Here is a 26,822-nt window from a genome sequence, read left to right on the forward strand (position 1 = left end):
AGGTCAAATCTGAACTCAGACATTTACTAGCTATTACCTGGAGAAGTCATGTAACCTCTGCCTGCCTTAGTTTCCTTATCTATAAGTGGGGACAGAAATAATTACCTATTTTCCAAAGTTGTTGTGCAGATAAAATGAAATTAATTTATAAAGCATTTTGCAAACTTTAAAGTGCAATGTAAAAGACTAGCTTTTGTTATTATTTAAATATAATTGACAGTGATTCAGCAATAGTACCTTCTGATTCTTTAATTATTAGTGGTTATGGTTCACCTGAGCCAGATGAGTTGAATCCAAGGGTAACTAGGTATTTCCTTAATATCTTTTTGCATATTTTTGGTATCGACTTCTTGTTAGCCATTTCTAATAAAAAAGTTATTTTTTCCTTGGCAGGGAAAAAAAATCTCCAAATAAAACTGAACAAATTTATCTTCTTTTTCCCATATTATTATCATCCCATTCAAGTACCTCCTTTGATATTCCCCCTTTTCCTGAAATGGACAAAAAACTCCAACCACCAAAACAAACTCACAATGTTTTAGTTATTCTTAACTTCCCTTACCAATCTCAGCTCATTCCCAAATTTGAACATTCCCAATCCAGTTTTTATGAGATTGTGCCCTGCTCTTTTCTTTTCCTTCTATTATCTGTCCTCACTTTCATCTTCTCCTACTACTGACTCCTGACTACTCAGGTCAGGAGGACCTGAGTTCAAATCTGACCTCAGACATTTAACACTTCCTAGTTGTGTGATCCTGGGCAAGTCACTTAACCCCAATTGCCTCAGGAAAAAAAAATATAAATTGTTTGGTAAGTTCCTTCTGATTTTCTACCAATCTCTTCAGATAAATTCCATTTTTTCCTCTCCTCATTAGAATTGCTTCTTTTTGTGCCTTCAGAATTTCATTCTTTCATACTTTCCATAATTTTAGCTCCTAGGTGAGAGGGGTGACATCAAATGTCACCATCAGATATATTCATAGGTAAATTTCTTATGCTTAAAAGGAAATGACTTCTCCAGAATGTGTTCATTCTAGGAAGGCTTCAAGGAAGGGACAATTCTGAAAGGCAAAACATTTAGCCAATCAGCTGGCTAGAATCATAAATCAAATATTCAAATGATTGAAAGGCTATATCTACTCAATAAGAAAATAATCATTTAATTTAATTCAATTTAAAAAGGTATTGTTTTCAAACTCCTTTTAACTAATGTAATCAAAGTTGTCCATTTTGCCTTTCATTATGTTTTCAAGTTCTTCTTTGGTCATAAATTCCTCCCTTCTCCAAATATCTAACAGATAAATTATCCCTTGTTCTCCTAATTTGTGTATGGTATCATCCTTTTATGCCCAAATTGTGTATTCATTTTGACCTTATTTTGGTATGGGGCGTGAGATGTAGGTCTATGACAAGTTTCTGACATATTATTGTCCAGTTTTTCTAGCGCCCCCCCCCCTTTTTAATCTAATAGTGAGTTCTCATTTCAGAAGCTGGAGTTTGGAAGTTCATCAAATACCACATTGCTAAGATTATTGTGTCATGTGTATCTAATCTGTTCCACTGATCCACCACTCTATTTCTTAGCCAATACCAAATGGTTTTGATGAGTGCTGCTTTATAATATAATTTTAGGCTTGGTATTGCTAAGCCATCACTCTTTGTATTATTTTCCATTAATTCTCTTGATATTCTTGATCTTTTGTTCTTTCAGATGAATTTTGTTACTGTTTTTTCTAGATCTATAAAGTAATGCTTTGGCAGTTTGAATGGTATGGCACTAAACAATTAGACCAATTTAGGCAAAAGTGTCATTTTTCTTTTATTAGCTCAGCCTACCCGTGACCAATTGATATTTTTTCAGTGTTTAGATCTGATTTTATTTTTGTAAGAAGTGTTTTGTAATTGTGTTCAATATGTTCATATTTGTTTTGGCAGGTAGACCTCCAAGTATTTTACTTTGTCTACAGTAATTTTAAATGGAATTTCTCTTTCCATCTCTTGCTGATGGGCTTTGTCAGTAATATATAGAAATGCTAATGATTTGTGTGGGTTTATTTTATATCCTTCAACTTTGCTAAAGCTGTAAATTGTTTCCAGTAGGTTTTTGGGTGATTTTCTTGGATTCTAATTCCTTTAATTTCTTTTTCTTTTCTTATTGCTAAAGCCAGCATTTCTAGGATAATGTTGAATAATAGTGGCATCCTTGAACATTATGAAAGGCAAAGTGGGCAACTTTGATTACATTAAATTAAAACATTTTTGCACAAATGAAACCAATGGGGGAAAATTTTTTATAGCCAGTATTTCTGATGAAGGTTTCATTTCTGAAACATATGAAGAACTGTGTCAAATTTATAAGAATACAGGTCATTCCCCAATTAATAAATAGTGAAAGGATAAAAACAGACATTTTTCAGATGAAGAAATTAAAGACATTTATTGTCATATGAAAAATGCTCTAAATCACTTAGGGAAAAATCTGTTAGAGAAATGCAAATTAAAACAACTCTGAGGTACCACCTCACACCTCTCAGATTGATTAGGATGGCAAGAAGAGATAGTGATAAATGTTGGAGGATACATGGAAAAACTGGGACACTAATGCATTGTTGATGGATTTGTGAAATGATTCAAACATTCTGGAGAGCAATCTGGAACCTATGCCCAAAGGGCTGTCTAACTGTGCATCCCCTTTGACTCAGCAGTGCCATTACTGGGTCTGTATCCCAAGGAAATCATAAAGAAGTGAAAAGGACTTACATGTGCAAAACTGTTTGTAGAAGCTTTTTTTTTTTGTGATAGCAAAGAATTGGAAAAGGAGTGGATGCCCATCAATTGAGGAATGGCTAAATAAACCGTGGTACATGAAGGTAATGGAATATTATTATTCTACAAAAAATGATGAACAAACTGATTATAGAAAGGCCTGGAAAAATTTACATGAACTGATGCTGAGCAAAACAAGCAAAACCTATTGTACACTGTACACAATTATAGTAAGAATGTGCAATGATCAGTTGTGAAAGGCTTGGTTCTTCTCAATGATTCAATGATCCAAAGCAACCTCAAAAAACTTTGGACTGAAAGTGCCATCTGCCTCCAGAAAAAGATCTAAGGAGACTGAATGTAAATCTACACATGCTATGTTCACTTCTTTTTCTCTATTTTTTTCTTTATCTCTCCCATGGTTTTTTCCTTTCATTCTGATTTTTCTCTTTCAACATGATTCATAAAGCAATATGTATTAAAAATAAATAAATTGTTAAAATGGTAAAACCAGTTATGTAGAATCTTTGGAGATAAAATAAAGAATTTTGAGTTTTCTTCAAAAAGAATTCTTGCCACTTTCTACATGATGCCTTTCCTTATTTTTCTAGTTGTCAGCACTTTCTACCTTTTGAAATCAATTTGTGTTACTTTGTATAGACTATATTTACTATACCATGTACATATTGTATCCCTTTAGTAAATATAAGCTAGCTGGACACAAGTAGGAAGGAAGGAATAAACATTTATTAAGGGCCTGTCATGTGACAGGTACCATGCTAATCATTTTTCAAATATCTCATTTGATCATATTAGTACTTAAAACACATAAAATTCCATCAGTACCTAATAGTATGTATCTATGATCCTATTAGTACCTATAAGTCCCTAAAGTCATAGATTTCCTCTTTTTGTCTTTGAATCCCCAATACCTAACATAATGCAGTCAATTAGGCAATCAATTCATGTTTGTTGAATTGAATTGATTGATAGGATTTAAAAATTTTGTCTTGGCATTGTCTAAACTCAAAGTTTCAATAAACAAAACAATTTGATTCAGCAGACTTTTAGGGGCATATGTTCATTTATGATATAGAATTCCTATGTTTTATAGAACATTCTTGATGGAAAGAACTTTAAAGATCATTTAATTTAAGGTTTAAATTTTCTTAATTTTACCAATTCCTAATAGTATATATATCTATAATCCCATTAGTATCTACCTTCACAGATTTCCTTTTTCTTTTTTGTCTTTGAACCTCCAACACTGAACACAACACAGTAAAATAGGCAATTAATTCATGTTTGTTGAATTGAATTTATTGACAGGATTTAAAATTTTTTGTTTTGGCATTGTCTGGACTCAGAGTTTCAATAAACAAAATAATTTGCTTCAGCATACTTTTAGGGGAATTTGTTCATTTACGATGTAGAATTCTTGTTTTTTTTATTTTTTTAATAGAATGTTCTGGCTGAAAGGGACCTTAAAGGTGGTTTAATTTAAAGTTTCAATTTTCATAATCATTTTGTTTCTTTTAAAAAATGAATAAGTATTTGTTTTCTCCCATTCTCCTTTCTTCCTCATTCCCAACAAACAATAACAAAAAGAAAAAAAAGAAAAAGAAAATCCTTCATTGCAAATATATGTTCTCAAGCAAAGAAAATTTCCTCTCTGGGTATGCCCAAAAAGCTATGGCTCATTTGCAGTTTATCATTGCTCTGTCTATCCATCATTCTTCTCTCAAGAGATAGTTCCAGTGCTTCATCTTGGGTCCTCTGGAATCATGGCCAAACCTTTCATTTTGCATATAGGAAAAGGAAGTATATGACTGAGACAAAAATAAGATCAGCATCTTTGGGCTCTAAAAATTGTTTTCTTTCCCATTCTACCACCATGATTCCTCCACCTACGAAAACTGGGAAATTCTTCACTAGTTTGGATCTGGGTTAAGTGATATTTGTTTGTTGCCAGTTGACCAAAATGGCTTTTAAAAATATTCAGCTCAAGGCTTTAAATGGGAGTTAGCCTCCATTGGAAAGAATGCTCCTGCTTTTCAGGCTGATTTAATGAATAAATCAGAAACAAGGCTGATGAATGCATCATGTCAATGAGACATAAAGGTTATTTAAGCCTGAAGTTCAAATGAAATATTAATGTGCTTATTTAAATATTAATAGTTCTAAAAGCTTAGGGCAATCCATGTAATCAATACTTCATAACATCTGAGTCATTGGAGGGGCACTAGTACACTCCTACTGATTGGCTTTTTAATCACCATTGCCACATGAGCTCTGGACTTCAAAAATCAACATTATTGCCACAGCACAAAAGCAGTGCTTTAGGGCAGATCTTCAAAGTACTTTAAGCCTGTATACTCTATTAGTCATATATTAGGTTCCCATCTAGAGAGTTAAACAATACATTAAAAAGAGATAAAAAGTTTTCACAACAAACCATTTTTGTTTAGTAGGAATTTGTATTGAGGAAATAAAATACAGTAGTATAAAATATTCTTCAGGCTTATAACTGAACAAAATAAAGTGAGTCCATTTTCCATATCCATGGTGAAGAAAAGAATTCTCCCAATTACATTTTTCACTTCTTTCCTTCAGTTTGGCTTGTCTCCTTTCTCTTTCAAATAATACTTAGACACTTAAATACCAATGTTTGGAATAAAGACAATAAAGTGAACTTGAAGATTTAACACAAAGAGGCAAATATATTCTCATAAGTGTCACTAAGAACCAAATAACATTTTAAGACAAAATATCACAGTGGAAGGGTTCTTATATATATGATAAAAATATTATATGATATGAGATATCCTGTAAGATATAAGATAAAGGTCAACATAGAAATCTGCAAACCTGAGGACAAATGCATGGTGCAGATAAAAAGAGAGAAATATAAATGATTTCATTATTGTCATATGCAATCCATAAGACAAGATGAAGGATGTGGATGATACTTTCCTGATATAGACATAAAAGTATTATTATCAGAAAATAAAGAGAGGAGAAGAAAGATGGGGTTGGGGATTTCAATCTTATGGGAGTCTTACTCTGACCCTGAGTTTCTTCATTTGTAAAATGGGATAAATCTTAACTACAGAATATTTAGATGAGATAATGTATTTGAAGTTCTTAGAAATTTAGAAGCATTATACAAATATCAGCTGTTATTACTATTACTTTGTTCTTTTTCTAAGATCATATGAATGAATCTATATTTAATTTTGACCAACAATAAGAAACTAGGTGGTAAAAATGAAGGTGCAGAAATCTTGGAATAAAATATCTGTGTCTTAGAATTTAAAATAGAGAGGAAAATCTTGGAAATATTCAGATATAGACCTGAAGCTTAAGATGAAAAGATTACAAAACGTTCAAATAAATGATAGGCAACAATTTGCAGCTATGAGCTTTAGAAGGAAAGATGACTGAAGAGGGATTTGAAGCTAAAAAAAACGCACAAAATTTTGACAAAATAATTGTAAGTAACCCCAAGAAGGAAGCAGCAGAGGAGGTTTCTGAAGAAATCACTGTGACTGCCTGGGGGAATCTCTAATGCTTAGATTTTAAGAGACTACATTCCAGACTTCTGTTCTCTCTCCCACTGTCACTTATAGTCTGGTAATGGTCCTCTTCTCCCCATGTTCACTGAGAGGCATGAGATTTTATGGTGGCTCAATGTCACAGACCAAACAGGGATAGTATTAAAATTTTCTCATAAAACCTCTACCTGTGGTGAGCATGAGACCCCAGTGAAATGTAGAAACATCTTTAAGTCTTAACCTTTTTTGTGTGTCATGGATCCCTTCTTAGGATAATTCATATGCACAAAATATAATATGCATATGCATCAAATAAAATACAGGGTCATAAAGAAAACCAATTATGTTGATAGAGTTTATCTCTCATCTATTGATCAATGCATCTGCTATCTGTTCATCTATTCATCTTTCTCTGTCTCTCTCCCTCCCTCTCTATCCAAATTCCAAGCACCCAGATTAAGGATTCTTTCTAGAATATCAGGATAAACCAACTTCATTTACTTTTTTCTGACAGGATAGCTGGATTTGGTAGTTTATCTGTATTTCAGCAAGTCTTATGACAAGTACTCACTGATATTCTTGTGAACATGATAGTTCTAATCAATCATTTTTTTAATCAGTGAAGATAGAGATGACATATTTATCAAATTTGCTGGTGTTTTGGAGCTGAGAATAGCTAATACTTGTAGAATTTTTTAAAAACAGAATCAGGAAAAAATACTTGGTAAATTTATCAAAAAGAAATTAAATAAGTTTTTATGAACTTTTATGCTTGGTTTCACAAAAATCAAGCCCATAGCTATAAGATGGTTCAAGTTTAAAAAGACCCAAGAAGCTCCTGTTTAAAAAGACTCATGAGTTCATAGGATCATAAACTGAGAATTGGAAAAGACCTTAGAGGTTTTCTGGTCCAATTCTTTCATTTTATAGATACAGAAATTGGTATCTAGAGAAGGGGAAGTGACTCAGCTATGATCACAGCTAGGTAGTTCAGTGGATAAAGAACTAGGTCTAGAGTCAGGAAGTTCTGAGTTCAAATGCTAACTCAAATATTTTACTAGTTGTGTGACCCAGATCTTAACCTTTATCTGTCTCCATTTCTTCAATTGTAAAATGGGGATAATACTGAAGATCAAATGGGATACTATTTGTAAAATGTTCTTAAAACAGTGCCTGGTACATAATTGGTACATAATAAATGCTTATTTCCTTCTTGACTTCATACAATTGGCAAGTGGAAGAGCTTGAACTCTGAGAGCATTGGGAGAACTCTTCTGGGAGAGAAGATTGTGGGGCTTTCTTAGGCAGAGGTTGTAGCCAGTTTGATCCAAGATCTGATCTAGCCCAGATATAGGGATGTAGTCTTGATAGTGTTTTAATGAATTTGTCCTGTGCCCAGCTGCAGCATAAACTTATACACTCATTCATCCATCTGGTCTCCTCAGTTTTCTAAGAGGTGGGCAAAGTCACCTGCAGCACTGACTGCCAGCTCAGGAACTAGTCATGTACTAAGAAGTACCCTTCCCTTCCCCAATCCTTGAATCATCTAGGGAGAGGCATGAAAAAAAAATCCCTTGCTGTAAAGTTGTGCTTTCCCAGCAAAGTCCCAGTTCTGGGAACCTGATCTTTACTCTGAGGTTTGAGTATATCTGACAAAGAGGCATGAATGCTTGTATATATGAATTCTTGGAGCATGGACTGGGGTGGGGTGGCCAGGAAGGTAAGTGTCACAGGACCTCCTGTGGACATAGGAAAGTAGCAACTCAGAAATCCTGGAATCCTCTAAGGAGCTGAGGACAGGGCGGAAGGCAGGAATTGTTCAAAGCCTAGGGATTCTGCTTGTCTCTCAAAATCATCTGCCACATGAGTTGTAGGCAAACATCTAGAAGAGCAAGGCAGAGAAGGTCACCAGGCCCTTACCTTGCAGGAGGGCTAATAATGACTTTCAGGGTATGTTTTTGACTCTTTCATCCGGGAAATTTCCCCCTTGAGCCTTTATTCTCCTAGGGTGCTTGAATATTGGTAGGGAATGGAAATACCAAACTCATGACCAATATCCTCCTAGAAGTACCCAAGGACTCCCTTTGCCTACTTAGCTATTTGTCCTGATACATGAGACCAGAGACCAATGTTCTAGAATCTATTGTCTCAATGTAGATTGTTGGTATCAGGAAGACCCAAATCTGAATCCTTTTACAAACACTTACTAGTATTCAGGCCATCTTCAGTGATCCCCAACCCATATCTTACCACTGGACTACAAATAACTCTGGGGGCTGATGACTTTGTACAGCTGTCCCTTACTTAAATCCAATTCTCTTGCAAGTCAAAACATCACCCTTCCGATGTCATGTGTCCTCTTAGAGAATGAAAGCGGAATCACATAAAATGACAATGACAGCTATTAACAATCATCACCACAATAACTAGTTTCTTGGATAAATCATTCTTTCTCTTGGCTCAGTTTCCTGGTCTGTAAAATGGGGATATAAGAAATATCTTACAGAATTGTTATGAGATTCAAATGAGATAACACATGTAACTCTTTGCAAATCTTAAAGGACTACATAAACATTGGCTATCAGATCTTATTACCTTCCCTCCCCCCTCTCAATTTCAAACCACTGCTCAATGTGCAATAAAAAAACCAAAACTGGAGTCTAATCTCTTCAGTGAGAGTAATTCTGGATATCAATTTCTTCCTCTGTAAAATGAGGTTAGACAAGATCATCTTTAAGTCTTTCAACTTCTCATCATTTCAGCTGATGAAATCTGGGCTTCATCTGGGATTCATTTAAAACAGTCTATCAGCCAATGACACTATTCCTCTTGTTATTCCTCACATAAGATATCCCATCTGCTGGTTCTATGCCTTTTCCAAGCTGTCTTCCAAGCCTGGAATGCTTTCCATCTTCACCTTTGCTTCCTGGCTTCCTTAAAGCTCAAAAGCTCAATTCAAACCCTAATTTCTGTAGGAGATTTTTCTGCTGCTAGTACCATCTTCTGAGATTTACTTCCTATTTATTCTACCTACCTACCTACCTATATACCTATCTACCTACCTACCTACCTACCTACTTACCTACCTGTACCTGTACCTTCCAAGTCCATTTTTTTGCATGTTATCTTCTCTATGAGAAGGTGAACTCATAGGGGGATTTTTGCCTTTCTTTGTATGTACTGTGTTAAATTCACATTTAACACAGTGGCAGGTATCTAGTAAGAGCATAATAAGTGCTTGTTGACCAATTGGCTATTATTTACATATCCCTTCTTCCTCCAATATGAGGAAAATCCTCCTGTGACAGATGAGTCACATGAGTTCCAGCCATGGAACCTCTCTCAGGTTCAATTCTCTCATTTATAAAATAGTGATCATTAGGATATTTGAACTACCTGACAAAATTGTCAGTAGACTCAAAGGGCTTAATGTACATAATTGTGTAGTGTTACATAAAAATAAACTATAATCATCATCATAATTTCATGTTCATGTTTTTTGAGTTTATATAGAATGTCCTGGGACATATGATTATTCTGTTGTTGTTCTTTTATATATGATGTTCTGAGGACTATTAGAAAAGGAGAAAAAACAAATACTTTTTGGAATCGAGTGGAAAATTCCACAACTTATTTTATGTAAGCTTAGTGGAAACATTTTCAGGACAATTTCAGTATCAGAGTGGGATGATAGCCATGATATGTATCTTGTTCTGTTCTTACATGATTTTAATTTCTTTTTTTAAATTAAATCTCTGGATTTTGAAAACTTTTAATTCAATGTAGCTTGAAGATTATGAGTCTTTGTGATTTGATAGCTATCATAAAATTGATTTTCTTAATTTTTAATGGATCAATGTTACGTTCTGTTGATTGTGGGCAGCAGTTCTGCCTCTAATAATGGTCTAATTCCAATACAATTGATTTGTTAAAATTTTCAAGGATGTTTTGTTGTATGTATTTGTAATACAGGGCTGTGCTTTTTGTCAGCTTATGAAATGTTCTGAATTTGTGATAGATATAATTTTAACTACCAGGTTGTCTCTTGCTAGACATTTGACAGGTGTTAAAGTTTTTCAGCCTGAAATGATGTGTTGCACAGTTTCAACTGTTTCCTTGCATAATCTGCACTAATCACTAAATTTTGGCTTCTTAAAGATAACTCTTCAGTAATTTCTGATGATAATGAGCTGATCCTGCACTGCCATTACAAACAAACAATCTACACCCATGTGATATCAGCATGTACTTTCAGAACTATGAAATGCATCATAATATATTTGTAAAGCATCCAAAAAACATTAAATAGTAATAAAATATAGATCCAAGAAGCCTAAGGCACTTATTAAAAGATTAGCATTTCTTTATCAAAAAGGAGGAAAAAATCTGCTAGCCATCTCAGAGCACATGACAAAACAGACAAAATTTTGCAAAACTATTTTTAGAACAAGCCAATATCACTTTACCAAACAATAATACAGGCTAACAAAAGTAGTCACTTCTGGATTTGTTAAATGTAATTTAAAAATGGTATATTTCCACATGGAATCATTTGCAACAATTAAGATCCAAAAGCAGAATCAAGCTCCTCGCCCCCTCTCTTTGAAATATCCAAATTAACTCAATCAAAAAAAAAATAGTGACAAAGAAATGTCTAATGATTTTGTCATTTTTTTTGTGTGTGGGTAAGACAAAAGGTATTTTAAAGTCTTGCTTTCATCCATTGATTCAATTTGATTTCCAGATTCAAACTTGAAGCTTTCAGTTTCTATATTTATTCTGATTTACATTATTAATTTTAAACTTACCAAGTCCAAAACGGTATTTTAATAGATTTGGAGAAAGATTCCATGAAATGAAGGAGCTGTTTAAATGTGCTTCTCACTGGAGCCTTATAGTCAATTTATCCATAGTTTGATATTTTTCATAGTTCTACTGTCTTTTAAATATGGAAGCCTTACTTGGTCCACTTAATAGATTTGATAATGGAATTAAAGCTAGGCAGAACCAATTTGGGTTTAGACTGTGCCTGCATTTTATATCGCTTGCTTTTTGCAGTATTGTTTTGATAATACATTTCAAATAGAAAACTTTTCCATGTGGACATCAAATACTCTTATCACACTCCATTATACTTGGTTTTAGTTTATGTAATTGTAGGGCACTAGTTAAGTCATGAGTACAGAATATAGGCAAAGGTTTTCCAACAATATCTAAAGGCAATATACATGTTATTCTACTAATATACCAACTTATTCAGTGATTATTAAACTAATAATAATCTACAAGAGTTTAGTAAGTATCTCTCTTGTGTTAGAGGTTGGGGACACAACTGCAAAAAAAATGAAACTATCCCTATTCTCAAGGAGATAATATTCTAATGTGATATAAAAAAGCAATAAATTATTTTCTCTAACATTAAGACTTTTTAATGCCTCTTTTTTGTTCCTCAGTTTTTTTGTTTGTACATTTCGTTTATCAACACGAACATGAATGATTATATAAAGTACATGTGGCCCATAGCTGGGACTAACTAAATGTCTATTGATTGATTGACACATAATAGGCAAGTATTTTGAGGAGTTGTCACTGTTCACACATTTTGGCAATAGATAGATTAAGAAAGATAGGATCAAGCTTGTATCTACAAAAAAGCCAATAAAATACTTTTGTAGTAATTCATATGCCTTGAAATGTCTTTGTGCTAGTAATTATTAATCTTATTGTGCACCAGTACTTATTTTCATACTAGTTTTGAAGAGAAGCTGGAGCATCAGTCACTTTCTTAATATCATTGTTTTGTTGTTTGTTAAATTTATGGCATGCAAATAGTTTTTAAAGTGATATTAATGTTAATATTAGTAATGAGAGTGGTGACAGTGGATGGTAGCCCAGATCTATGATTTTATTGGCATAAGATGTTCTTAATTTTAAAATTCTCTCTGCTGATGCAGAGAGGCAGTTGCTTTGTAACTTACTGCTGCAGAAAATTTCCTGGAGTCACTGTTAAGTGATTTGCTCATGTTTCTACAACTAGTATGAGTTAGATGAGAGACTTGAATGCAGATCTTCCTAATTCTGAATTCTGCCCTCTATTTGTTATGATATGCTAAGATGATAATGATAGAGAGTACAAATCCATAGAAGATTTAATCTTTTATGATACTTTCTATAAATTTTCAGTAGATGATTATGAATGGTTTATGGGATATTTGAGTAGGGTATCACTCTATTAAGCTTGGAAGGAACTCAGTATGTACATATTGTCTTACTTGGTGATCTTGCATAATTCTTATGGGTTCAATTATCATCTTTACTCAGATGATTCCTAGATCTATCTATTTAGTGTTTCCTGAGTTCTAGTCCCACATCATCAATTGCCTATTGGATATCCTAAACTAGATATCCTGTAGGCATCTTAAATTAAATAAGCCCAATAGTGAATTCATTATCCTTCCCCTTTTCCCTTACATCATTATTGTAGTGCACACTCTACTCACACACCACCATCCTAATATAAGCCTTTACCACTTTGGTCTTGACTCTTGACTCAGTTCAAACTTTGTTGTTTGAAAAAGTCTTAACCTTTTCCTTCTTCCTTCTTCTATCCTATAAGCTGCTAGCAATTGCCTTTCTCTTTCTCTGTCTGTATCTTAGATGTATATAACTAATTATTTATAGTGCTGGGTAGAGAGGAAGCACTTTATACACATTTGTTGACTCATTGGTCTTTGGCCTGACAGTTACTCTTTTCACAGCTTATTCATATGTTGATCTTCATCTGAAATAAACTTCCAAGAGACTTTTGAAAAAATAACTTCTTATGAGGGCACAGGTCCAACTGATCACAACCAAGTCATTAAGGGATTTAACAAGGTGTGAAGCTGACTGCTTTAGCTTGGTAAAACCCTTGTCCAAATAATTTTCAAGTCTACCACTGTCCACTGATTTCATTGTTCTCTTGGGTACACTGTATTCTACTTACAATTCTCATTTTGCTAATTATAGTGTGAATTTTAGAATTAATTTTTAATTATGGCACACACGTGTGTGTGTGTGTGTGTGTGTGTGTGTGTGTGTGTGTGTGTGTGTGTGTATCTTCAGAGAGTTGCCTAGGGTCATTGAAAAGTTAGATACATTGCCCACAATCATTCAATCAGTATGATTCAGAAAGGAGACATGAATTCAGGTCTTCCTAATTCTGAAACCTGCCATCTCTTCATTATGTCTTGATAAAAGGATGATAGTGATAGATGATTCAAATGTCAACAAAATTAGGAGTTGTTCAGAAGTAGAATAGACCATCAAACTGAGACTTGAGTCTATTTCTCAGCAATGTTTTAGAAGACATTCTTGGTCAATTGTGGTTTAGGTTAGAGGGTATTAGAGATATCTTTGATTCTTTTGTCATATCTCTGGATCTCAATTTCCTTATCTGTTAAAGTGTGGGGAGTGTTTGAAATACCTTCTGTCATTAAAATTGTATGATTTTTAGCAAGATTAAGTAATTTGGTTTTCAATTTTATCATATACTCTCCAGGTATACCATTACTCACCATTTTGAGTAAGACATTTTGGAAAGTTTTAGCTTTGCTCAAATGTCATCTTCTACATAAGACCTTCCCCAATTGCAAGTGCCTTTCTCATCAAATAACTTCATATTTACTTTGCACATATTAAAAAGTTTAACATGGCACTAAAACTTTTGGGACATTTTTAAAAATAATTATAGATTCACATGTTCTTGGAGAGACTGTGAAAAAATCCTTTTTGCTGGCTTTCCTTATGTATTATTCTTCCTTTGAGGGATAGAAATTAAGCAATAGAAGACTGCAGAGTGGGGAGGAACAATACAAGTTGTCCTAATTTAAATATGAAAATATCAATTTTTATTTTAAGAATAGTTTCTTAAGGAGGAACAGGGACTCATTTTTGTCTCTGTCCAACATCTATGGTAAGAAATGAATAAATCACTATTGATTCAGCAATTGAGCAGAAATCCTGTTTTTCTTTCAAACCCATTTTTCTTTTCATCATGATTATGATAGCAATCATGTTGGGAGGCATAATATTATAGTTTTATATATCATTATATATAAAATATTTTATATTATATATAGTTTTATATAATAATATAATATATATTGTGTAATATGTAATATTATAATATATAATATTATAGTTTTAGAGCTAGAAGAAACCCTGTTAGCCACTGTATCCATCTCCATACAAATGAGGGAAATGACCCAAAAGGAGGTTTTAAGCAATTTGCCCAGTAATATAGCTAGTAAATATCCCATTTTTTTACTCAGATCTTTCCAACTCTAAGAAAGTATTTTATTCACTGTGACACTTTAAAACTGGGAAATAGCCTGTAGTTTGTTTTATTATCACAGATCCCCTGTTCTTTAATTACAGTGTTGAAATGACCCCGAGCACATAAGGGATAGAAGCAATGGTGGGTTTTGAACTTAGAACTTGAGTACAAGCCAACTATGTAATTTGAGGGTGTTCCTGACATCTATGGAAGTTTGTCTTCTGAAGATTGTCCACAAGATAATTTAATTTTTCAGCCACAGCAAATCATGAAGATTATCTGCTGAGGTATAGAGGATTGAGTTCTGCACTGGTGGAGGGAGGACTTTTATTAATGAAATCAGAGATCCTTGAAAGATTACCTAAGTCTCCTTTATGTAGATTTGCAGACTAATTAAAATAGGTATAGTCTGGCAAGTTTTCCATGTCTAGGCTTGGAAGAATTACAAAAGCAGTTTTATGTCATGTTAGCTTTCAATAGGAAGCAGAAACTTGCAATACTAGTAGAACTAATAATAGCTAACATTTATATAGTATTTACTATGTGCCAGACATTGTGTTATGTACTTTATAATTAATTATCTCATTTGATCTTTACAAAAATTTTTGGAGGTAGCTGCTATTTATTATACATAATTTACAGATGAGGAAATTGAGGCAAAACTTACATGACTTGCTCAAGGTCCCAAAGTTAGTAAGTTTCTGAGACTGAATTTGAACTAAGTTCTTTCTTACTCTAGGCCTGGTGCTCTATTTATTGTACCACCCAAATACCTAAATATGTTACAAATATGTTTCTATATAGAAGAACCTCAAGATATTGGATAATTTAATAGAGTGCAGTAAAAAGTACAATGAACTTATAGATAGAGGATCTGAATTCAAATGTGGCTCAAATCTTGTTAGCTGCACACTGGATCTCAATTTGTCCATATGGGAAAATGAAGATTTAGACTTATAATAAGAATTATAAGGAAAACTTATAAGGCTCTTTTTATAAGGCTGCCCTAGAAAGACCTTAGAAGTTGAGGGAAAGAAAAGAAATGGATTAATCTATATTTGGAGCAATCTCCAGAACACTTAGGCTGTTGTTGGAATTGGTTTATTCATGCTTTTTTAATTTAGTAAGGGGAGAGCTCTGGATATTAGTACTTTATAGTTAAGTTCCTTAATCTCATCTTTATCAAAATCCCCATAGTCATTTAAGTTTTGAGAAAATAAAGAAAAGGAAATTCATAAGACACTGAAAAGAGGCCATAACGACTCTGATTTCCTCCATCTTCCTTCCTCTTAACATGCTGCTAAATTTTGGCAGCCTGTGAAATTTTTAACTTCTGAGAAAATAAAATCCAACAGTAAAGCTTTACTATAAAGTAATGATGGTTGGAATGGAGAGAGGAGAAAGGATTTTTTTAAGGTTCTGCTAGTGTGGATGCTGTCACCAAATTGCCAACTTTCTGAAAACTTCAGTATTCCTTATTTGAGATAATTGAGTGAATGCTCATACTTTAGAGACAGTAATGTAATTGTCAGGTAGGGTTCATTTTTGTCATTTTTTTTTTCAGATACATAGTGGAATGTGTGTGTCTCAGATAGTGATTCATTTAACTTAAAAATTATCTCCCCACTGAAAAATGTACATATGTAATATGTATATAAAATGTACAGTATAAATGTACACATATTCAACACACATCTATATGTGTATACATATAAAAATGTACATGTGTGGATTTATATAAGTCATCCTCTTTTAGATATATGAACATAAACCAGAAAATGGAAATATGTTCTATAATGTCTATTACTTTTATCAGAATTCCATCATCTGCTCATAAGAAGTTATGCAACTAGGAAATTCTATTTTCTCTGTGAAACATGAATAAGAATAAATGATTTGGAGTATTAATGAAATAGGAGTATCACAAATTAGATGTTCCTCTCCCTCTCCCTTTCTATCTACTTTCTCATCTCTTAGAGACTATTATCTTTAGGTTAAAATAATATTACATTATTAAATTTGGAGATAGAAGAGATTTAATTTAGCAATCTTCCATTGAAGTTTTTGAAGGTTTATTTTTTTTAAAGTGAATGTGCTGAAACATGAAAAATGGTTCTCCTTAAGGTGGTAAAAAACAGTCTGACACCATGACACAGCTAGTTGCGCTGGGAATTGGTGCCACTTTTTTTGGAAAGAAATTTAGCTATTGACAACAAGAGCTAGTTCAAACCCTTTGATCTAGAAATCCTATTATAAGGATGTTATAGTCAGGGGAAAAAAAGAACAACCACAATTGAACAAAAATAACCACAGCAACATTATTTGTAATAGCAAACAAAACAAAAACAAAAATGAAAATAACTCATGTGCCCAATGAGTAGGAAATGGCTCAATAAATTGCGATATGTAAATGTAACATTATAGTATAACAAATTATAAATATGAACAATATGAAGAAATATGGGAAGTCATATAAAGTGATACAGAACAAAGAAAGCAGAATCAGAACAAATTAAAATGTAAAAACAATAAACAGTAAAATTTGGAAAAATAACAGAAGGAAAAAAATAGAAATATTCAGAATACTTCCTTAATATCCTATTAATGTTCATATTAGCTAGATAAAGCACATTCTTGGTGCAAAGCATTGTGTGATACAAGGCTTGAATATGCAAATGATATATACTTTTGGAGGAGTAGAAATTATTTCTCTAAATAGATTTTTCCCCAATTCTGACCTAGTAGATAAAACCTAGATAGGTTTCTGAGACATGTAAAGGATCAAATGACTTGTCCAATGTAGTACATACATATTGTCTAAGACAGAATTTGAATTCAAGTTATAATGATTATTGGCCTAACATTTTAATTATACTATGTTGTCTCTAATATAGATATTAGAACTGGAACCATGATTTTATTGATATAGCTCCCAGAAGAGGAAATTTCCTATATCAATGCAGCCTAGTATCTCCTTTGTAACTTAGAGTCTTAAAAGAGTTTCCCAGAATATTTAAAAGGTAAATTACTTAATTATTTTGAAATTAAGTTGAAATAATCAATATTTGTCCTAGAGAATAAATCAGGAAATTATATGCTCCTCTTCATATTAGACGGACCATGGATTCAAAATATTGCATATGATGTAAAGTGAGGTTGTTTCATTGGCCAATTTTTACTTAATTGTTTTTTCTTTGTTATAAGAAGGCTCAGTATGGATGGATAATGTGGTTTGGGAAATGATTTCAATCTATGATCTGACTTAGAAAAGCAAGTTAGACAAGAATCCTAGCTTCTCATTGTGTTTTCTAGTTAGAGATTTTAATGCATTATTTCATTAACTCCTCAAAATATCCTTGTAAGCTGATTGGTTGGTGAGTTTTGTTTGAGTTTTTGGTCTGGACTTGCAACTATAAGGAACTTCTGGTGAATAATCTCTCAACATAGATTGATCATGGTTTTAAAATTTATAATCTTAGAAGGCTTCCTGAAATGTCAAAAATCAAGTAGCTTGTCCAAGGACACGTAACAAAGATGTATTAGTGGTTGATCTTGAATTCTGGTGTTCCTAACTCAGGACAATTCTCTATCCCTCATTTCCTATTGTCTTTCTGTAAGATTTTCTATTTTACAGAAAAGGCAAAATTACACTCTTCTCTTTCCCTGTCCCCTTTCTTTTTTAGACTTTTTTTTTGTCCCTGGCCCTTGTCTCTCATAAGTAGCTTAGAGATGATATAGTGCCAATTCCTACTTAGGATTTAGCATCTATGAGACTGTCTACATGTAATTGTCTCCATGCTTCCCAAACTGAAGAGGCCAGACCAGTAAAGAACCCCCACATTTCTCAGCAAAGAGTAGCTTGTACTTACATAATTTGCAGCGAGATCTGGATGAAGATAGTCAATCCCTGTAAAAAGGGAATGAAAGTACAGAAATCAGAGGTTAATGCCTTCAGAGTGTGTTACTGTACTAGCTATTGTCTCTGATTTTCTTTCCCATACCATTCACCTCCTTTGTCCTTCTACATGCACTGCAAATTACTGTGAAGATTGCAAATTGGGTTGATGCTATGTCAGCTACCTGCTTCAAAGGCATCAATTAATGTTTTAAGATGAGATAAACTAGCAAATAGGCATCAATGTCAGTCAGGAAAGACATGCTAGTTAATTTGTCCCAAATTAGGTTGGAGCTAAGGGGTTGAATTTAGCACATATATCAGAGTTTATGACCAATGGTTAATTAAAATTCTTTCCTGGGATAGAGTTGTAGAAATGATTACATTTAATTTTAAATTTAATATAAATTAATTTAAATTCAATACAAATTTAAATACAATTAGAATTTCTTATGTTTTATATTTAATTTAAATATAATTTAAATTCTTAACTATCTTACAAATTCTTACATTTTCATTGAAGACTTCAGTATAACAGTAATGGATGACATAATCCTGTCAGAATAGCATCTTTCTCTTAAGAGGATAGGAGGTAGTATTGGTAAAAACAAGATATTTACACAAAAACAGCCAGAATTAGAATTCATCCAGATATATAACTAGTGAGCATCCCACCTATATTTGAATCTTAATTTGGATTACTCAGAATTGATATATTCAAAGATAACAGGGGAGGGAAGGAGAAGAACAGACATAAAAGCCATGTAGATGTGGAGGTAGGGGAAGGAGATACCTTACTACAGATGAAAACATTTGTGAAAAGCACTAAATCTCCTTGTCCTCTTGAATATAAAATAACCTAAATTCCAATGTTAAAGAGTCATTTCAGTTAGTCTACAATCCTGACAGAGCTTACCAGCTTCTTTACACATCTCACATATTCTGTGGAATGTCCAAGAATAATCATGATGGATAAAGGATGGCTATATGTCACTGGTTTGTATATTTTCTGGCTGTATCTTCAGTTTCAGTATCAAAATATTAGCAATGCTCCTTGTGAACCTGAGTTTAAAACTAAGTGGACTACTGCAGACTTGGTGGGGGTAGAGATTTTGAGGAAGTGGGAAAGGGGAGGGATGTATGATAACTATTTAAAAGAGGTCAGGGACCATGGACAGGGAGGGGGAGAGGGAATTTAGAACTTGAAAATTTTAAAATAAAATTTTAAAATTGTTTTTATAGGTAACTGGGGGAAAATAAAATACTAAATGATAAAAAAATTAAATGTGACTTTCTCCCTCCCTTTCCCCCAAGATCCTTTTATGATGGCTGGGAGAAGAAGGTCATACAGGAAAGTGCCTTGTGCTCTAACACATGTTAGGTTATGAGTATATGATATCAGAAGTAACTAGGTGGGACAGTGAAGAGAACTCCACAGTTGGAATTAGGAAGATGGGGAGGATGCATGTCATGTATGCACAATTATTTGCACTCTATCTCTTCCATTAGACTATGAGCTCCTTGAGGGCAGGAACTGTTTTTGTCTTTTTTTTTTTTTTTTTTTTGCATTTCCAGTGTTTAGCACAGCATCTAATACATAATGAGAATTTAATAAATGATTGTTGATTATTAACTAATTGAGATACATTGAAAAAAATCTGCCATTAGATAAAATGTTCTATATCTCTGGAATCTTACACCACATCTGAAAGAAATGGGGGGGAGTATCTTCTCATAATTTCTTTGCAGTTAAATTATTGTTGTTGTTGTTGTTAGTTTATTTTCAGAACTGGATCACCAGAAAATCTAATTTTTCCTCTATCTTTCAATGGATGTACCATACTAAGATGGAACAAATGAGACTTTGCCAAAGGGCATTGTATTTATTGGACTTTGACTATACTTGAGGTTTCTTCAGTAGCATTGAAATAAGAGTCTGGAACAAAAATTAATAGTTAAAATAGGAAGTTACCAGATGGTAGTGCTTGTACTCTTGGATCTCTGTCTCTTTACCCTACCATGAGACTGAATCTCTTCCTTTTCTCCTCCCCCAACCTGCCTCATTAAAATGAGGATTTAATTTGTCATACTTTCTCAGGATGCAACAATGCCTAGTTATTAATACAGGATGTATTATGTTCCCTTGTGGTGACCCCTATTGCATTTTAGAAATTTCTAAAAGTAAGGATTTTAATTTACTTCTCAAATCTTCTTACCTTTGTAGGATACCTGCAATTGAGAGAGTGCCCTGAAACCTTGCAAACGTGACAGCAGGTCAGGATTCTTTTTCAGACTTAGAAGTCAGATACTTGCCACCTACTCTGGTCTACTGCTATTAGCAAGAATAATCTACTAAAAGAATGCACAAATGTACATTTGACTGAGAATATTTAGAAGGAGTGTCACAAATTATGAATGGGTTTTCACTTATTCATACATACCAGGATGAATGTGTGCTTTGCAAACAATCCTAGAATCAGGCATATATAATCCCAGAAAGAAATTTAATTTACTTTTCTCATGTTTTTTAATCACAATTTCTAGAATATGTGTCTCCAGTCTGAGGCAAGCAGACCACAGTTCCCTGTGAGGGAACAACCTGGTCAGTTTCTACCATTGTGCCAGATCTTCCTTGATTTAGTAATCTATCTACATAGCCATGGTTGTTAACTGGTGATTTAGACAGAGCACCAGCCCTGAAGTCAGGAGGACCTAAGTTAAAATCTGCCCTCAGACATTTATGTGACCCTGGCAAGTCACTTAATCTCAATTGCCTTAGCAAAATAATAAAAAAAATTCCTTTTTTTGAGTTTATGTAGTCTTTTTTTTTTTCCAGTTGTCATTCTTTGTGTCATTTGGGATTTTCTTAGCAAAGACAGTGGAGAGGTTTGTCATTTCCTTTTCCAGCTCATTTTATAGATGAGGAACTGAGGAAAACAGGATAGAGTGACTTACTGAGAGTCACACAACTAGTAAGTGATTTGAACTCAAGAAGATGAGTCTTTGATTTCCAGTCTAATGTTCTATTCTATCTACTGTGCCACCTAGAGGATAATCTGATTTATGGCCTGCCATAAGAGCATGTTAGAGTATGACTATTACCCTTTTGATTCCTGTTTTCTACCTCTCATCTAAATTCGCGCTGCCTCTTTTCACAGAAATCTGTAGAAATCCATGGATAACCTGCCCTACACTACAATGTAAAAATATTTGATCTCCTTCAACAATGGAGGTAGTCAAACTATAAATAATCCAGAATAGTGCATAGCTTTGGTTTCATCAGTGGCTTCATTGGTATGTGAATCACTTCCACTAACCCCTGTCTCATTTGATAGACACAATTGCTATTTACATTCATGCCAAGTCAATCAGGGCTCAAATAATGACCAATTGGGGCTTGACCTGGGATGTATTGTTGGCCAATCAATGAGAACTAGAGTAAATTGGATTTTAGGCATTGGCCTTAAAAAAATCTCCTTGGGAGGTTTCAGTAATTTAAAAAAATTACATTTATTTGGGCAGAGTACCAGAAGATAAAGTATGATACCCTACGTAAAAAGAAAGAAAAAGGAAGAGGTGTTCTTCCCAACTGACCAGTTCAGTTAAGTCTTCAGTGGAGCAGTTCTTCTTACAGAGGTTGTTGTTTGTTCTTTGTTCTCAACAAGAAATTAGAGACACTATGACATGCAAATGAGTTGGATTTAATTGAGGGAAGGCTGTGCAAAATCACCAGCCTCACTGTTTCTTCCAGAACCATCTGGATCCAGTGGCAAGATATAGATCAGGAAAACTGAAGAGGGTTTCTGAGGGTCTTTCCTTTCCAGATTGGATTTTTTTTTCTTTTTTTGACTAGATAAAAGAGGCCATTCTTTGCTTCAGTTATTACCTAGCTTTAACCACTAAATTGGGTTTATTACAGACAAACTGAGACCAGTAAAGACCTTAGTTTAGAGACTTTTTGTCTCTGTCTTTGTCTTTGTTTTTGTCAAGGTCTTTCACTGCATTCAGGACTGATCTGTTGTGCTGATCTCTATCTTGCCACTGGATCCAGATGGCTCAGAGAGAAAGTGAGGCTGGTGACTTTGCACAATCTTCCCTCTCCTAAATCAAATTCACTTGCATGTCATAGCATCATTTCCCTGATGTCATGCTTTTTTCAAGAACAAAGAACAATGACATTTTGTGGATAAACTTTAAAGGGAGACAGAGAGAGAGAGAGAGAGAGAGAGAGAGAGAGAGAGAGAGAGAGAGAGAGAGAGAGAGAGAGAGAGAGAGAGAGTGTGTGTGCTTGGTGCTCAAAGAAGTCACATGATGGGTCAGTGGTCATACAGCTAAATATGAAAGTGGACATTTCAATTCAAGTCTTTCTGATTTTAGGTCTAGCTCCATCACAGCTACTCAGCATGCAATAATTATAGGACAGAACAGAAGAGAAAATGAAAACACTCAAATACTCTTTGGCTTTGGAATGTTGTAATTAAATCACCTCATTTCAGAAATTTGTTGAAGCTTTAAAATTTTAATCTGCATAAGATTATATTATCTATAAAAACAGGTAGAGAAAAGATATTGTAGTCTTTTACAGAAAAGCACCAATTCTTAGAATTCTTACTTTTTCTGTACAAGGAGAGATAGAGGGTGACAGGAGCTTCTGAGAGTTGGAAGTTAATAGCAGCAGCAGTGAAGAAACTTATGAATATATTAGGCATGGATTAGATATTTCTAGACTTGAAGCTGATTAGAATGGAAAGAAGCAATCATCTATCTTTCTTTTTCGTTTTTTCTTTCTAATGTGTCTATTTATCTTTATATCTATATCTTCCATTCTAAGACAAATATGAATATCTATGTCTCTCTATATCTATATCTTTCTTCTATTTTAATATATATCCTAATACAGATAAATAATGATCACATAGGGTAAAGGAAAACTAAATGTTAAGATGCAAAGGGCTCTAAGATTTAGGTCAGATTGTTGCCAGAGGAAAAGATGGGGGTAACTTATTGAAAGTTCAGAGGAATCACAGATTTAAGTATATCTCTGAAGTAAATATTAATAAGTGATTCATTAAATTTTAATTAATTTTAATAATTAATTTGCACTAAATTGGAATTAAATTTAATAAATTTTACTATTGTGTTGGGAATCAGGAAGACCTGATTTCCAATAGGGCCTCAAACATTTACTAGATATGTGACTCTGGGGAAGTCACTAGACCTTTGCCTGCCTGAGTTTTCTCACTCTAAAATGGGGATAAAAATAAGCTCCTACTTCCCCCGGATTATTTTGAAGATCAAATGAAATGGTATTTATAAAGCACTTAGTACTGTGTTTGGTGCCTAATAAGTGTATAATAAATCTATCCATTTGTCTTTCCTTCCTTCCAAAAAGGAAGTTTTTGGGGTGAAACTTTTTCTGAGTTTATCTTTTGATTCAGAACATCAGTTCTTATTGTTATTCATTCAGTTAGAGATATCCTGGCATTGTAGATAGATAGCTGGCCATGGAGTTAGGAAGATTTAGTTTTAATGCCTGCCTCTAACATGTAATGGTTGTGTGATCACAGGCAAATTCCTTAACATTTCAGTGGCTCAGGTAGCTCTATAAGACTATAATGTGCTGAACAGTTGTTGAACTGCTTTAATTTTGCTTTAGAAGTTCTCTGTAATGATGATTATAATTAAAATAAAACTAAACAAAGACTTACTTATTTACCAGTTCTTTTTTGTGAGAACCTCTCAGCATTTCACTTAACCTCTTATGCCTCAAACAATTCCTTAAGACTTATCTCCTATGTCACAGACTCACTGAGAATTGCATTGGTGGAGGGAATCCCATACCAGAAGTTTCCACTACTGACAAAATCACAGATCCTTTTAGTATTTACATATTGTACATATCAATGTATCTGTAATTTGAAAGATCATAAATACATATATAAACAATCATGTTTTCATTTGTAAACTGGAGATATGGGAAATCATGATATGGTGGGCAGAACTCTGGAGTTGAAGTAATGAATCTTTGGGTGTGAATGCTGCCTTAGACTCTTATTAGATATTTAACTTGAACAAGTCTTGCAACTGCTTTAGATTTCAATTTCCTCATCTAAGATGGAGGGGATTGTACTTTGATGTATAAGGTCCCTTCCAGAATCTAATTTACTCAAAATTCTAAGTACCCAAGCTGCCATGTTGTACCTATTAAAGGTGTTGCCACTTGGTCGGAAGATTCCTAGGGAGGTTTGTGGTACTATTCATAACTCAACTTTTAATAACCTAAGGTTTAGTATTGTTACATGTTCATATCTTCCTCAGCCAAGGAAAAACAGGGCCCATGGAAGATGTAAAATGGCTAATGATAAGGAAGGTTAGGCCTCCTTCAACTAATTTGCTATGTCTCTTGTGAACACAAAGGACAAGGTCAGAAGATGTGGTCCTTCTATTTAAGAGAGAGCCTAAAGCTCTTGAGGAGAATAAAGAATATTAATAGTGAAGCCTCTAGCAAAAGCAGAGTTCTACTTAGTAGATGGAGCCAATTGGGTAAGTCTGCCAGGGGAAAAAAAGAAGGGCTAAATAGGATTTTAGACTTTAGACTTTCCCTATCCTCCAAAAATAGATAAATTTCTTTCTTAGGGTGTCATGCTCTATAATTGCTATAGTGCCTCTGCCTGAAGCTCTCTCTGACGCAGTGCTTGATCTTGCTTTTGTTTTGAACCTTGACCATCTGATTTTAAGTTTCACAGGTACTGGAGCCAGCCTAATTCCAGTCCTTTGTGAGCATCCCTGACATTACCACTTATCCCATGACTCCCCAAACTCTTATAACCATCACAGAATCACAAAGTTAAAAAATTGCAGCAATGGAAGGAACTTCAGAAGCTGCTTAGACCAATTCATACCTGAATGAATTACTCTTTACTACAATGGCAAGTGGTCATCCAGCTACAATTTGAACTTTCAGGCACTTTGTTGAGATTGGGATAGCTCTAATATCTAGGAATAGTTTTCCTTGAAACAAAATCTTCTTATCAACCTCCATTCATTGCTCCTATTTTTGGGGTCAAGCAGAACAAGACCAATCCCTCTTTAGGAAGACAATCCTTCAAATACTAGCTGCTTTTACTAAGCTTGTCTTGTTCTCAGGCTACACAATCCCAATTACTTCAACCAATTTTCATATAGTATACTCTTGAGATCCTTTATCATCTTGCTTTCTCAACTCTGAATATCTTCTTGGCATATCTATGTCTATCTTAAAATACGGCATCTGGGAATAAACATGATATTTCAGTTATGACCTATGGCAGCAATATGGCTTTACTAACTTTAACCCATAACTTCATTGGATCTTAACTGCCTTAGTTCTCAGATGGAATTCTTAAGACCACATGACACCTTTCAATGAAAATTCTAGAGGTGTTACAAGTAGAAGTTGTGTTAAAACCTATAAATCAGGAGTATGAAATAGGTTGTCTACCTGTGAATTATACAATTCTGGGCAGCAGAAGGTATAGCTTCCTTTGATTGTTGTTCCATTGTATTTTCAATTGTATCTGACTCTTAACGATCTCATTTGGTATTTCTTTAGCAAGGATAACATAGCAGTTTGTCATTTTCTTCTCCAACTCATTTTACAAACAATAAAACTGAGGCCATCAGGGTTAAGTAATTTGCCTAAAGTCACACAACTAGTAAATGTCTGAGGCTTTGAATCTCAACTCTGATATTTCTTACCTATATAACCATGGAAAATTTACTTATAATAAGGGGGAGGGATTAGATAAGCTCTCAGCTACCATAAAACTCTAAATGAAATGGTTCAGGAGGATTTAGGGATTTCTTCTTAGATTTTTTTGTTTGAAGCCCCATCTTTTGTGTTGCATACATCCTTCTCACTCTTGCTACAAAACAATATAAGAAATAAAAACAAACACTAAATTATCTTAACTGAATTTCTCTTTATATCCTATACAACCTCCTCTTCCCTCTTCCTCTTCATCCAGAGTGCCTGGGTCTCAATGACTAATAAGTCTGAATGCAAATAGAGATATCACATTACCATAGGGAAAAAAAGTACTGACAGTATTAGGACCTGAGTTAAAATTAGTAATATGCTGGTAAATGTTTAACAATCAGCTCTCTGGAACCAAATGTATGCAGGACTTCATCACTTTCTTAAATTTGGACAATCAACATAACAATGAATCAAGCACATATTTATAGCATTTGCTGATTTGTGAGGTCTAATTCCTCTCTATGAAAATTTTATAATCAACACATGAACTTT

At 33.8% G+C, this 26,822-nt stretch overlaps 1 protein-coding gene across 2 annotated transcripts in view; it reads right to left on the minus strand.

Annotated features, from left to right (window-relative positions):
* The window catches only part of PCSK2 (proprotein convertase subtilisin/kexin type 2), a 295,115-nt gene that overhangs the window by 120,206 nt on the left and 148,087 nt on the right, over positions 1 to 26,822 (minus strand). For both annotated transcript variants that reach the window (XM_074287811.1, XM_074287812.1), the window contains exon 5: positions 18,507 to 18,544. In XM_074287811.1, the coding sequence (XP_074143912.1) occupies positions 18,507 to 18,544 (38 nt within the window). The remainder of the gene's footprint in view (positions 1 to 18,506; positions 18,545 to 26,822) is intronic.

Source organism: Sminthopsis crassicaudata, chromosome 2 (genome assembly GCF_048593235.1).
Source record: "Sminthopsis crassicaudata isolate SCR6 chromosome 2, ASM4859323v1, whole genome shotgun sequence".
NCBI classification, from domain to species: domain Eukaryota; kingdom Metazoa; phylum Chordata; class Mammalia; order Dasyuromorphia; family Dasyuridae; genus Sminthopsis; species Sminthopsis crassicaudata.